This window comes from Chiloscyllium plagiosum, chromosome 10, assembly GCF_004010195.1.
Source record: "Chiloscyllium plagiosum isolate BGI_BamShark_2017 chromosome 10, ASM401019v2, whole genome shotgun sequence".
Classification (NCBI taxonomy): domain Eukaryota; kingdom Metazoa; phylum Chordata; class Chondrichthyes; order Orectolobiformes; family Hemiscylliidae; genus Chiloscyllium; species Chiloscyllium plagiosum.
Genome location: NC_057719.1, coordinates 72972016 through 72985948, shown reverse-complemented (window position 1 = coordinate 72985948; position 13933 = coordinate 72972016). Strand labels below are relative to the sequence as shown.

The following is a 13933-nucleotide window of genomic DNA, read 5'->3' as shown; positions in this document are numbered from 1 at the left end:
AATTGCTATGATATCCCAGTCCCATGTTCCTAACCTTGCCGAGTTCATCTGCCTTCCCTGTTAGGCATCTTGTATTGAAATAAATGCAGTTTAATTTATCAGTCCTACCTTGTTCTCTGCTTTGTCCCTGCCTGCCCTGACTGTTTGACTCGCCTTTGTTCTCAACTGTACCAGTCTCATTTTGATCTCTGTCCTCACCCCCCTCCCCCGACTTTACTAATTTAAATCCTCCTGAGCACCTCTAGCAAATCTCCGTGCCAGTATATCCATCCCCTTCCAATTCAGGTGCAATCCATCCCTCTTGTATGGGTCACTCCTACCCCAGAAGAGATTCCAATAATCCAAAAATGTGAACCATTCTCCCATACACCAGTTCCTCAGCCATGCATTCATCTGCTTTTTCTTCCTATTCCTACCCTCACCAGCCCGTAGCACCGGGAGTATTCCAGATATTACTAACCTTGAGGACCTCCTTTTTAAATTCCTGCCTAACATTCAACATTCTCCCTTTAGGATTTCATCCTTTTCCTTTCATATGTCATTGGTTCCAACGTGTACAATGACCTCCTGCTGGCCCTTCTTGCCCTTGAGAACATTTTGCACCCTCTCTGAGACAACCTTGATCCTGTGTGCAGGGAAGCAACATGCCATTCTGATTTTTTGCTGCTGGCCGCGGAAACGTCTATCTGTGCCTTGGACTAGAGAGTCCCCTAACACAGTTGGTCTCTTGGATTCTGATGTACCCCTCATTACAATAGAGCCAGTCTCGATACCAGAAACTTGGCTGTTCGTGCTACATTCCCCTGAGAATCCATCATCCCCTACATTTTCCAAAACAGCATACTTGTTTGAAATAGGGATGGGAGAAAGTGAGGACTGCAGATACTGGAGATCAGAGCTGAAAATGTGTTGCTGGAAAAGCGCAGCAGGTCAGGCAGCATCCAAGGAGCAGGAGAATCGACGTTTCGGGCATTCCTGAAGAAGGGCTCATGCCTAAAACATCGATTCTCCTGCTCCTTGGATGCTGCCTGACCTGCTGCGCTTTTCCAGCAACACATTTTCAGCAGCTGAAATAGGGATAGCCACAGAAGACTCCTGCACTGCCTGCCTCCCTCTCTTACCTTTCCTGGAGTTAACCCATCTATATAGCTGTATCCGATGGGGCAGTCTTCATCTAAACTGTGCTGGGACCAGAGTCCTAGGAAGTCGCATAACTAGGGCTGTAGACAGGGCTATAAACTTAATGGTGGGGTTTCATTTATAGGGGAAAATAGAAAACCTGAATTAAAGGAGAAGTAAAAGTCCAGCACTCAGGAGAGGTACTAAAATCTCCAGCACAGACACAAATAGGACAGTGTGTTTGGAAAGGGTTAACAATCAAACTTCAAGCACGCTGGACAAAACAAATGACAATGAGAAGAGGGACAGTTAATGCAAGACTGAAGGTGTTATATTTGAATTCATACATATAATGAATAAGGTAAATGGGCTTTGGTGGAGTTTGAAATTGGCAGTTATGTGGTGGGCATCATGGAGACGTGGATGCTGGGGATCAGGATTGGGAGCTGAATATTCAACGATAAGCACCCTATCGAAAAGGTAGGCAGGTGGGCAGAGGGAGTGGGGTTGCCTTATAAATAAAAAAATAAAATTAAATCAGTAGTAAGAAATGAAGTAGGGTCATGTGATGTAGAATCTGTATGGGTAAAATTGAGGAACCGCAAAAGTTATGTTCAGGTCTCCAAACAGTAGTCAGGAACTGGGGCGCAAGATACACCAGGAGATAGAAAATATGTTTAGGAAAGGCAAAGTTAGAGTGATCATGGGGGATTTCAATATGCGAATGGACTGGGAAAACCAGATTGGTAGTGGATTGCAAGGAAAGGCATTGTGGAATGTGTACAAGATGACTTTTCGGAGCAGCTTGTGATGGAGTCCAGTAGGGAAAAGGAAATGCTGGATTTAAATTTATGCCATGAGCTGAAAATGTGTTGCTGGAACAGCGCAGCAGGTCAGGCAGCATCCAGGGAACAGGAGAATCGACGTTTCGGGCATAAGCCCTTCTTCAGGCTTATGCCCGAAACGTCGATTCTCCTGTTCCCTGGATGCTGCCTGACCTGCTGCGCTGTTCCAGCAACACATTTTCAGCCCTGACCTCCAGCATCTGCAGACCTCACTTTCTCCTCGAAGATTTTATGCCATGAGGCAAATTTGATAAGGGAGCTTAAGGTGGAGGAACCCTTAGGAGGTAGTGATCATAATATGATTGAATTTACTCTGCAATTTGAGAGGGAGAAGGTAATGGTATTAGACATGAATAAAGACAATTACAGAGGCGTGAGGGTGGAGCTGGGTAGAATTGACTGGGAGAGGAGCCTAGTAGGAAAGACGGGAACAGCAATAGCAGGAGTTTCTGGGAGTAATTCAGGAGACACTGCAGAGATTCATCCCGAGGAAAAAGCAACATGGGACAGAGAGGATGAGGCAACCATGGCCAGCGAGGGAAGTCAGGGATAGCATAAAAGCAAAAGAGAAAGCAAATACTGCGGAACCTCTTATCCGGCATCTGGTTGTCCAAATTTTGGACAATCTAGCAAGATCGTAAGGTCCCGATGCTTGGCTAAACTGTTATCTGGCATTCGATTATCTGAACATCCGATTATTCGACAAAATACTCCCTACCTGTAACGTTCGGATAATCAAGGTTCCTTTGTAATGTGGTGAAGGGCAGTGGGAAGCCTGAGGATTGTGAAGCTTACAAAGACCAGCAGAGAGCAACAAACAAGAAATAAGGAGGGAAATGAGGATAAGGTAGCCAGTAGATAGATTAGATTAGATTAGATTCCCGGAAACAGGCCCTTCGGCCCAACCAGTCCACACCAACCCTCCAAAGAGTAACCCACCCAGACCCATTTCCCTCTGACTGATGCGCTTAACACTATGGGTAATTTAGCATGGCCAATTCACCTGGCCCGCACATCTTTGCACTGTGGGAGGAAACCGGAGTACCTGGAGGAAACCCACACAGACACAGGAAGAATGTGCAAACTCCACACAGTCGCCCGAGACTGGAATCAAACCTGGGACCCTGGTGCTGTGAGGCAACAGTGCTAAGCACTGAGCCACCGTGCAGCGAAGTAATATCAAGGAAGATATTACTTCTTTACCAGGATGTTGCCTGGTATGGAAGGAAGATCGTATGAAGAAAGACTGAGACACTTAAGGCTGTTTTCATTAGAGAAAAGAAGGTTTAGGGGTGACTTGATTGAGGTGTACAAGATGATTATTAGTATAGGTTAGGTGGGCTTGGATCGGCGCAACATCGAGGGCCAAAGGGCCTGTACTGCGCTGTATTGTTCTATGTTCTGTGTTAAGACTGTTAAGAGTTTTTTGAGATAAATAAAGAGCAAAAGATAGGCAAAAATAGAGACTGGAGAGATAGTAATTGGGGAATAAGGAAATGGCTGAGGAAGTGAATAATTACTTTGCATCAGTCTTCACAGTGGAACGCACGAGTAATATCGCAAAAATTCAAGGAGACAGGTCCGAGTATGGTGGCCATCACCAAGGAGAAGGTGAGAGTAAAGTTGAATGGCCTGAAGGTAGATAAATCACCTGGACCAGATGGACAACCCCCCAGAGTTCTAAGGGAAATAACTGAAGAGATAATGGAGACATTAGTGGTGATCTTTCAGGAATTTCTAGAATCAAGAAGGGTCCAGAGGACTGGAAAGTCACTAATGTGACACCCCTGTTTAAAAAGGGAGTAAGGCAAAAGATGGAAAATTACAGATTGATTAGCCTAATCTCGGTTGTGGGAAAGATCCTGGAATCCATTGTGAAGGATGAGATTTCTTGGAAAACTTGGAAGTGTATGATGAACTAGGACAGAGTCAGCATGGTTTCATCAAGGGGAGGTCATGCCTGACAAATCTGTTAGAATTCTTTGAGGAGGTAACGAATAGGTTAGATCAAAGAGAGCCAATGGATGTTTTCAACCTGGACTTGAGGAAGGTGCCACGCAGTAGGCTACAGAGTGAGGTAAGAGCCCATGGTGTTAGAGGCAGGGTGCTAGCATGGATAGAAGCTTGGCTGTTTGGCAGAAAGCAGAGAGATGGGATAAAAGGGTTCTTCTCAGGATGGCAGCCGATGACAGTTGGTGTTCTGTAAGGCTCAGTGTTGGGACCACACTTTTCACTTTATACATTAACAATCTAGATGAAGGAATGGAGGGTATTCTGGCTAAGTTTGCAGATGATACAAAGATAGGTAGAAGGATTTGAACAGGTGGCAGATGAAAAGTGCGAGGTCATGCACTTTGGTAGGAAGAATAGAGGCATGGTTATTTTCTGACTGGGGAGACAATTCAGAAGTCTGAAGTACAGAGAGACTTGGGAGTTCTAATCCGGGATTCTCTCAAGGTAAACTTGCAGGTTGAGTCAGTCGTTAGGATGGCAAATGCAATGATGGCATTTATTTTGAGAGGACTTGAATATAAAAGTAGGGATGTACTTCTGAAGCTCTGGTGAGACCACATTTGGATTATTGTGTGCAGTTTTGGTCCCCAGGGTTCACGAGAATGGTCTCAGGAATGAAAACATGTGAGGAACTTTTGAGGACTCTGGGTCTACACTCGATGGAATTTAGAAGGATGAGGGAGGATCTAATTGAAACATAAAGAATACTGAATGGCCTGGACAAAGTGAATGTTGGGAACGTGTTTCCATGGTAGGAGAGACTGTGACCTGATAGCACAGTCTAAGAGTAAAGGGAACAGAGATAAAGAGAAACCTCTTGAGCCAGAGAGTGGTGAATCTATGGAATTCATTGCCACAGAAGGCTGTGGAGACCAGGTCACTGAGTATATTTAAGACTGAGATAGATATGTTCTTGAGGATCAGGGGTTGCAGGGAGAAAGCGAGAAAATGGGGTTGAGAAACTTATCCGCGGCGGAGCAGACGTAATGGGCTAAATGACCTCATTTTTGCTCCTATGTCTTATGGTCTAATATGTATTTCTTTGAACTTTAATACGAGTATGACAGCTAGAGTAACTTCTTGAATTTATTAAGACAGATTGCAGTTTCATTGTTAAATCTAAAATATTTAATTACTGGATCTTGTTGTACCCATTAAAGTGATGATCTCGGCTGGCAAACTGAATCATCTAGAAATTGACATGCCAAACAAATTAATGGGCTGTTGAACTTGGAGGTATTCATACAAGTGGTTGACATACTTAAGAGTCTTTCAAGTGGAATTAAAAAATCCTCGTTCTCATCTCTGTCAACACAATAGTCTTTGAAATATATAAATCTTGAAATTGGAGCTGTCGGGAACTGTATAGCAACCTGAGGAGTAACTCTGTGACAGTCCAACAAAATTCCATCTTTGCATTCTTATTTATGAGTTTTGCGAAGTTTTGAATCTAAATGTTACTTAGTGAGTATTTGATACCTTCAGAATTTCTTTGGCTGTTTTTGAAATTATGTCATTGTCAAGTATTTTATTGGTACACTGAGGAGGAAATATATCTTGTGTTACAGTGGACTTAGAGACTCTGTTTGCAATCTATATAAATTATGTAGTCAGAACCCATATTCCTTGGTCATTTTTCTTAATGAGTGGACTGTTCAGAACAAATGACCATACTTCAAACTTTAACAGGAATCCAACTTGGAAAAGTGCAGCAAACATTTTCATCCAAACCTATAATTTGTGTTGATCTTTGCAAGGCATTCTTGTAGGTGAATGTTAAATACTGAATATACTACTTTACCCCTCAGCTTTTATGTTTGGACCTGCTTGTAATTTTTATTTTAGACATAAAAGATAATATTTACATTTTTGAGAAAAAATGCATAATTTATTTATCAGCTGTGGTTTGCAAGCGTTCAAGTTACTTGAAGCAAGCCGGATTTGTAAATTGTGGGTTAAGTGTTTCTCGAGTTTACTAAAATTGTAAGTCATTATAATTTAAATATAAAGATAGTTGATAGATGTTGGTAAATTATGAATGATCACAAACATGTTCCCAGCACTTACAAATAATTGGGAGGAAATAATCTACAATTTGGAATATGGTTTTCCTCGACAAATACAAACCCTTAGAGGTATGTGTGAAAAATGCAAATTCTTAGGAGTTTTTCTCCCGTTTAGTTTCGCAATGAAACACTGTTTCTGGCAGGATAGTTTTGCATTTATTGTTGAACCAACTGAAATGGTGGACCAAGATTGTGATCAAGTTTTCTTTTGCGTTGCAGTAACTGAAAAGATGCAAGGATATTTCGTTCTTGTTGATTGTCATTTGTGAAGTTTGTGGTTATTAGAAGAAACTGAGATAGGGCATGGAACAAGCACACGGCCCACTGCTAAATGAGGAGCTTTACAGTCAACTGAGTGAATCAAAGAAACCAGAGTTTATTTTTGAATGGCTTCGATTCTTAGAGAAACTTTTGGCGGCTGCCAGCAAGGTAAAATGTTACACAATGTGTTTTTCTTTAATGCTGTTCATTCTGAATATATGTAAATTTGTTTGTTGAAGATTTAATATTTAACACTTGGATGTCAGAATAACTGAAAATGCTTAATGACCAAGTTGAATATGACCATTATCACGTAGGTAAAACTGCAGTCTGTTCGAGAGAGCAGAGTTCAACGAACAGCAAGTGTGGAAATAATAGTTATCTGGTTTTAGAGCTGTTCATTTGTGGAGGAATACTGACCAGGGAACTGAGAAAACTCCAGCTCTTTAGATCCTGCCATTAGACATTTTGCTTGTAACTTGCGCAGTGAGGCATGGCCACAGATTAAGGTTTAATCAAAAACCTGGTGATCCCAACTTCGCTGTTTGGACACATGATGCACCCAAGCCATGGGTTACGGTTCAGAATAGATGATTGGTGAAAACGGTTTTGAAAATATTTTTAAGAATTGTGTTCAACAGAGCAAGATTTGGATGACTAAAGATTTTTTCACACTGGTGAGGTGAATGGTAGGAGGGATGCACTGTAAGCTGGAGGGTGTTGTACGTAAAATAAATTTGCCAAAATTTCAGAGAGATTTTAGTATCCTGGTACAGAAATCACAAAAATTAGTAAGCGGTTGCCCCAAATGATTAGGAAGGGAAATTGAATGTTGTCATTTATTGTGAGGGGAATGGGATTTGAGAGTGAAAATGTTTTGCTACAATTGTACAGGATGTTGGTATGACTATACTTGGACTATTGTGTATAGTTTTGGTCTCCTTATTTGAGAAATGATCTAAATGTATTAGAAGCAGTTCAGAAGATTCACTCAATTGACTCTTCGGATTGGGGGTGGTAGGTTGAGAAGGTGAAAGTTTATCTTCTGAAGATAGGGTATGCCTTTAACCATTGGAGTTTAGAAGAGTGAGAGGAGACCTTACTGAAACATTTAAGTTCCTGAGGGGGCTTGATGGGTGAATGCTGAAAGTTTATTAAACAAAAAAACAACAAAGTTTGGATGCTGGAAATCCAAAACAAAAACAGAAATTGTTGGAAAACTTAACATGTCTGGCAGCATCTGTGGAGAGAAAGCAGAATTAACATTTCGAGTACTGGTGTTGGTCAGTGGGCATTGGAGTGATGGATGGATTGGATCGAATGGTGCACATTAGAAAAGGGCAGCAGAGTCAGGATTCAGTTACATTGTATTTTATTCTGCCATTGGATAAGAGCATTGGTAAAGCCAGTATTTATTGCTCATCCCTAAAAATCGTTGAAACGGTGATGGTGAGCTGCTGCCTTAAACTGACATACATTTTGGTGTAGTTACATCTGTACTGCTGTTAGAAAGGAAGTTCTAAGACTTTAACCAGTGATCATGAAGAAGAGGCAGAATAATTCAAAGTGAGGATAGCATGTGGCTTGGAGAAGCACTTGGTGATGTTCCCATGTTTCTGCTGTACTTGTCATTTCAGGTGATAGAGATTGCAAATTTGTCAGCCCAAAATGCCTCATTTGAGTTGCTAGGGTCTGTTCAACGTCTGTCCCTTTTTAACAGTGACAGGGCCACACGATACAATAGAGGGTATTCTCAACATAAAGACTAGCCTATACTGTCATGAAGAGATTCATCTGCAGCAGGCATATTGGCAAGGATGAGATTTAGTTATAAAGGGAACTGCAAAAATCCTGGTGGTTACTATTGGCCAAAAACTGAATTGGACTATCCATAATGAATACTGCTGCTACAAAGGCAAGTCAAAGACCAGGAATCGTATGGCAAGTAACTCACTTACAGACTTTCCCAAACATGTCTCCCATCTGTCGAAACACCAGTCAGGACTGTGATGCAGTACCCTTTACTTGCGTAAACGAGTGCAATTCCAAAAGGCATCTAGAAGCTTAGCACCATCCAGGACAAATTAGCCATTTTGATTAGTATCACATCTGCAAGCGTTTGCTCCCTCCAACACAGTAGCAGGAGTGCATAGCACCTCGAAGATGCACTGCAGAAATTCATCCAGGCTCCTTCGATAGTGCCTTCCAAACCCCTGACCACTATCACCTAAGTGGGCAAGCGCATGCTACTTTCAATCCTGACTGGAAATATAGCATCGTTCCTTCATTATTACTGGGTCATATCCTGGAACTATCTTACTACTAACATTGTGAGTAAATCTATACCAGGTGGATTACAGTGGTTTGAGAGGCAGCTCACCATCTCCTCAAGGACAATTCAGGATGATAATAAAAACTACCGCAGGCAAACTGCCCACATCCCTTGAATGAAATTTTTTGTTGCTATTTTTAGTTTAAGTTTCAACCCGTTTACTTAGACTATACATTATAAAGGCTCAATTTCAGGAAAGAATGACATGGATTGAGGAAGATGCAGTATGCTCAGGGACTTGGGTGAGAAATAGTTTGTGAAAGCACTAGGAGTTGAGTCAAGTTTGTAGATGGCACAGAAATGGGCAGGAAAGCAAGGGGGTTAGCTTGACATAGAGTCTGCAGAAATATAAAGACAGTTTAAGTGAGTGGACAAAAACTTGCCAGAAGGAACATAATATTGGAAAATTAAACTTTGTCAGAAAGAATAAAGAAGCTAAATATTATTTAATGACTGCAGAAAGCTAAGGATCAGAGAAATTTGGGTGTCTTTGTTCATCAATCTCAAAAATCTAGTGTCCAACTTCAGACAGTAATAAGGAAGGAAATAGAGTGTAAAAGTAGGGAGGTTTTGCTGAAACTATACAAGTCAAATCTCAGCTGAAATATGGCCTTATTTAGTAAGATATATATTTGCAATGAATGCAGTCCAGAGGTTTACTAGGCTGACACCAGGAATGGAGGAGCACTCTTCTGAGGAGAGGTAAGTAGATTAAACCTGTACTTATTGGAATATAGAAGAATGGGCAATGACTTCATTGAAACAAATAAGATTGTTAGGGGATTGACAGGGTTGACGAGGATATATTGTTTCCCTTGTGGGAGAGTCAAAGACCGGATCTCAGAATAAGAGTGACATACTTAAGACCCAGATGAGGAATTTCTTCTGAAGGTTGTGAATTTATTGTATTCTTTACCACATAGAACTGGTGAGGTGGGGCTGTGAACTATGTTTAAGGCAGAGAAATTTTTATTTAGTCAGAGAATCCAGGGTCCTGGGGAAAAGGGAGGAAAGTGGATTTAAAAATTCATAACAACCATGATCTCATTGAATAATGGAGCAACCTTGGGTTAAATAGCTTATTTCTCCTTCTACATCTTTTAGTCTTTTCATGGAGGCATGAATTGCGAGATGAGACTTGATAGTGGCTGATTGAACTGTGAGGAGTCGACTTGAAAACCTGTACCCGAGAAAGGGAGCTATTAATAATGCTGAATAGCAATGTAAGTCAGGAAGGAAAGTTGGGCAGTTAGCAGTTTAGTGGGAGTAGGTAAAATGGAGAAGGAGCTTAATGGACTGGTCAGTGCTTGAGATGACATGAGGGAAGAAACTCCAAAAGATGTGAACTCTGGGCTGGAGCAGGGAGCAATTGTGAGGATGTTTGGCCAAGGAAGAGATGGTTTTGATCTTGGTCATGAAGATCCATGAGCTCCTTGTATTTGCTATTGGAAGTGATGCTCAATGAAATGTGGAGAGGAATTTAAAAAGAAAGTTTGCAGTCAAGAAAACAGGCCTGGTTATCTTTGCATTCCATATGTTCTGGAGGTGGTGAAGAACAGGACCGTTTTCACTGGAAGTGGATGGCTAAGTCATTCACAGTTTTATCTGTTCAAGCATGAATTCCTTGGTCTAGTGGAAGTGGAAATGAGGTCACAGTAACACTCTGGATGAGAGGAAACGTTAAAGGTTGAGTTGAGGGATGATAGGACTATTTCATGGTTCTGGAATATTTTTATTTATGCAGAATGGTTGTCCAGTCTGCAGAGTCATTCATCTTCAGTGATTGGGTCATATGTTAATAAAGTGCTATTTGTTACTGAGCATTTTTCTTTGCAGGATGATATAAAGGAGAAGCAAAAGAAGCTTGTGGAACAGCTGACATCCTTATTAGAGAGCTCACCAGGCCCACCTGTCCGCAAGCTGATTGCTAAGAATCTGGCCTTGTTATATAGTGTTGGTGACACTTTCTCTGTATATAAAACTGTTGACAAGTGCAATGAAATTATCAGAAGTAAGGATGACTCACCAAGTTACTTACCAACCAAACTGTAAGTGATTTCTTTTTTCCAGATGGATCATGGTTTTGGCAATGCCACAAATTTGAGTACAGCTGTTTTATTTTAGAGCAAAGCTAATGCAGTTACATTAATGAAGGTTGTAGAGGATAAAGACTCAATTGGTGTTATTTCCCAAGATATAACTTTCTTTTATGCAAAATGGAAAATGTGCAGTTTGCTATAGTTATGTAATTCTGGACCTCAGCAATACATTAAATCTCACATAGTGTCTTGATTTATCCCATTTTCTTAGCCACCCTCTATTCATAAGATGCTTTAAATAATAGAACAATCTGCCTTGGTGCTAAAACTTCTTGAAGTTTCTTCTATTATGGCTAAAATTCGTACTTTAACTCTGGGAGCAGACATTTGTGTGCAAGTCCTTCTTTGTGATGTCAGAGCAAAAATATGCATTTTTACATTGGTAATTTTCCACACTTGATAACAGATCTGTCATTTGTCCTACTGTGTTTGCACTGGCTATCTGCATCTTGGCTGAGGGGAAATCATCTACCTTTTGAGCTACTTGGAGCATAGTGAATCTTTTGATTTCTTTACCACAGAGGGCTGTTGAGGCTGGACTGTTAAATATGTTCAAGGCTAAGATAGACAGATTTTTAATCATAAGGGAAATGAAGATCATAGGGAAAAGTGGAGTTGAGGATCATCAGATCAATCCTGATCTCTTTGAATGGTGAGCAAACTTGATGGGCTGAATGGTCTATTTCTGCTCCGACATGCAATTGTATTATGGTTACTTGCCGTGTGACTGAGGTCTTTCTCACTTTGCATTTGTTCCTTTTACAAAACACTTGAAATTTTTGTCCTCTGGATCCTGTCGGATCACAAGTGTGAACAGTTTCTTTGTATCTACTTTGTTCGGATTCCTCATGGTTTTGAAAATTTCTATCAGATCTCCTTTTAGCATTCTTCTTTCCAGGGAAACTAGTCCCAACAGCTCCAATCTGTCTTCATCGCTGAAGTTATGCAACACAGGAACCATTCTCCTAAACAACTTCTGTACTCTCTCCCAAACCTTTCACGTCTTTTCTAACATATCATACCCAGAGCTGAACACCATATTCGCAGCTGTGGTATAACTAATGTAAGTAAAATGTAATCTCCTTACTCTGTGCTCCTATTACTGAAGCTCAGAATACTCTATGCGCTGTTACTACTCACTCCATCTGCCCTACCACTTTCAGCTGATCAGGTGGGACCTTGGGAGCAGGAAACAAGTCATCTTTCAGGTTGATTACCTTTCATCAGAATCCTTATTTTTCCTTTACCACGGATGCTATCCAACATGCTGATTACATCCAACAGTTATTTTCTTTGACTTCCAGCTTGCATTTTTTCAGCAGTTTATTTTAAATGAAGTATTTATGCTTAAGTTAGAAAGATCAATCACTTTAATAAAAACGAAGTACTGCAGGTGCTGGAAATGAAAACAGAAAATGCTGGATATATAAGACAAGGAACATATTAAGTCTGCTTCTTTGTCCACTGATTGTCTCCGACATGCTGAGTTTCTCCAGTACTTTTATTTTATACTTTGATCAATTCATTTTGTTGGCCTTATCTTACAGGGCTGGAGTTGCTTGCTTGGGGGCCTTGTATGAACAGCTGGGAAGAATGTTAGGGAATACATACATGGATACTGTCGGAAACTTGCTGAAAGCTATGAAAAGTGCTGAGGTAAGGAGAGGCTTCCCATCAGAATCTTGACAGTCCAAAGAATCTATTTCAAAGTAAATGTGAGTAGTGCTAGGTTAACAGAAATAATATCACCTGTTTGGATAAATGGCCAGTTGAACAGATAATTGAGCATCAGATATTTATTATTGTGCTAAATACTCTGGGAGAATGTTAAACCTCAGTACAAATTGGCAACCTAGCTGTTTTGTAGCTATTGAAGCTGTGTAATAGTATCTTACTGACATGAATAAATCTTTAATATCTACCTCTAACATGGTTTGTCTCTTAGTCCCAAGGGCGCTATGAGATTATGCTGAGTTTACAGAAGATTGTATCTGGACAAGGAGCAATTGCTGCATCATGTCACAGAGATATCTACAAAGCTGCTCGTTCGTGCTTGACTGATCGATCAATGGCTGTTCGCTGTGCTGCAGCAAAGGTATACATTTCTGAAACTTTAGATTTTATTTACTTTTAGCCAACATAAGGACGTCATATGGTTAGTTCTTAACATTTCCAGTACTCTGTTACTCTTGATTTCCTTTTATTATTTTTTTTTCTGCCCTATACTGAGAATTCTTCTGAGCAACAGCACAGAATTCTGTATTTCTGTTTGCAAAAATCTAATGAAATTCTAGGTTTCATCGTAATCATTTTGGAAGGTACTGTTATTCCACATGTTGAAACCGGCTGTGGTATGAACCAGATGGAAGAAATATAGATCTGAAGAAATGATCAAACTGCACCTTAATCTGATCAAATAATAGAAATAATATGTTGTTTAAAGTAATGGAAGGATCAGACATGGTTAATTCAAAATAACTGCACTCAATAGTTGAGGGATCACAAACAAGTGATCATATCAGCAAAAGATTGAATGTAAGGGATTCTTAATAGATCAAAGGAGAATCTTAATCATGCAAGAAGCTGTGGAATTCACTTCTAGGATTTGTGGTTGAAATTAAGATAGGTGTTCTATGGGTGTGGAAGAAGGATTGTCACATTTTTCAACATCAAAAACATTGCTGGAAAACCTCAGGCCTGGCAGCTACTGTGGAGAGAAAGCAGAGTTAACGGTTTGGGTCCAGTGACCCTTTAGAGCTGATAGTAGCGAGGAAAAGGTTGATTTATATGCTGAAGATGAGGAGTGGGAAGAGGGGCAGGAGTAATTGATTAATGGGAATGGAGCCCAGAGAGTGAGACAACAACAATTGGGCAGACAGAGGAATGGGTAAAGGTGAAACTGGAAGAATCAGTAACTGCTAAGGGGCCCATTAGTAGCTGACAGTGGGTTGGTTGTGGTCGCACACATGATCACACCTGGTGTGTGGTGGATGGGATCAAGACATGGGTGAATTTACTCAGGCTCTAAAATTATTGAACAGGAGAATCGACGTTTCGGGCGTAAGCCCTTCTTCAGGAATGAGGAAAGTGTGTCCAGCAGGCTAAGATAAAAGGTAGGGAGGAGGGACTAGGGGGAGGGGCGTTGGAAATGCGATAGGTGGAAGGAGGTCAAGGTGAGGGTGATAGGCCGGAGTGGGG

At 40.8% G+C, this 13933-nt stretch overlaps 1 protein-coding gene across 3 annotated transcripts in view; it reads left to right on the top strand.

The window, feature by feature from the left end:
- heatr5a (HEAT repeat containing 5a) overlaps window positions 1-13933 on the top strand; it is a 149777-nt gene that overhangs the window by 21986 nt on the left and 113858 nt on the right. For all 3 annotated transcript variants that reach the window (XM_043698069.1, XM_043698067.1, XM_043698068.1), the window contains 4 exons: window positions 6263-6472; window positions 10473-10684; window positions 12283-12391; window positions 12681-12830. In XM_043698069.1, the coding sequence (XP_043554004.1) occupies window positions 6347-6472; window positions 10473-10684; window positions 12283-12391; window positions 12681-12830 (597 nt within the window). In that variant the 5' untranslated portion in view covers window positions 6263-6346. The remainder of the gene's footprint in view (window positions 1-6262; window positions 6473-10472; window positions 10685-12282; window positions 12392-12680; window positions 12831-13933) is intronic.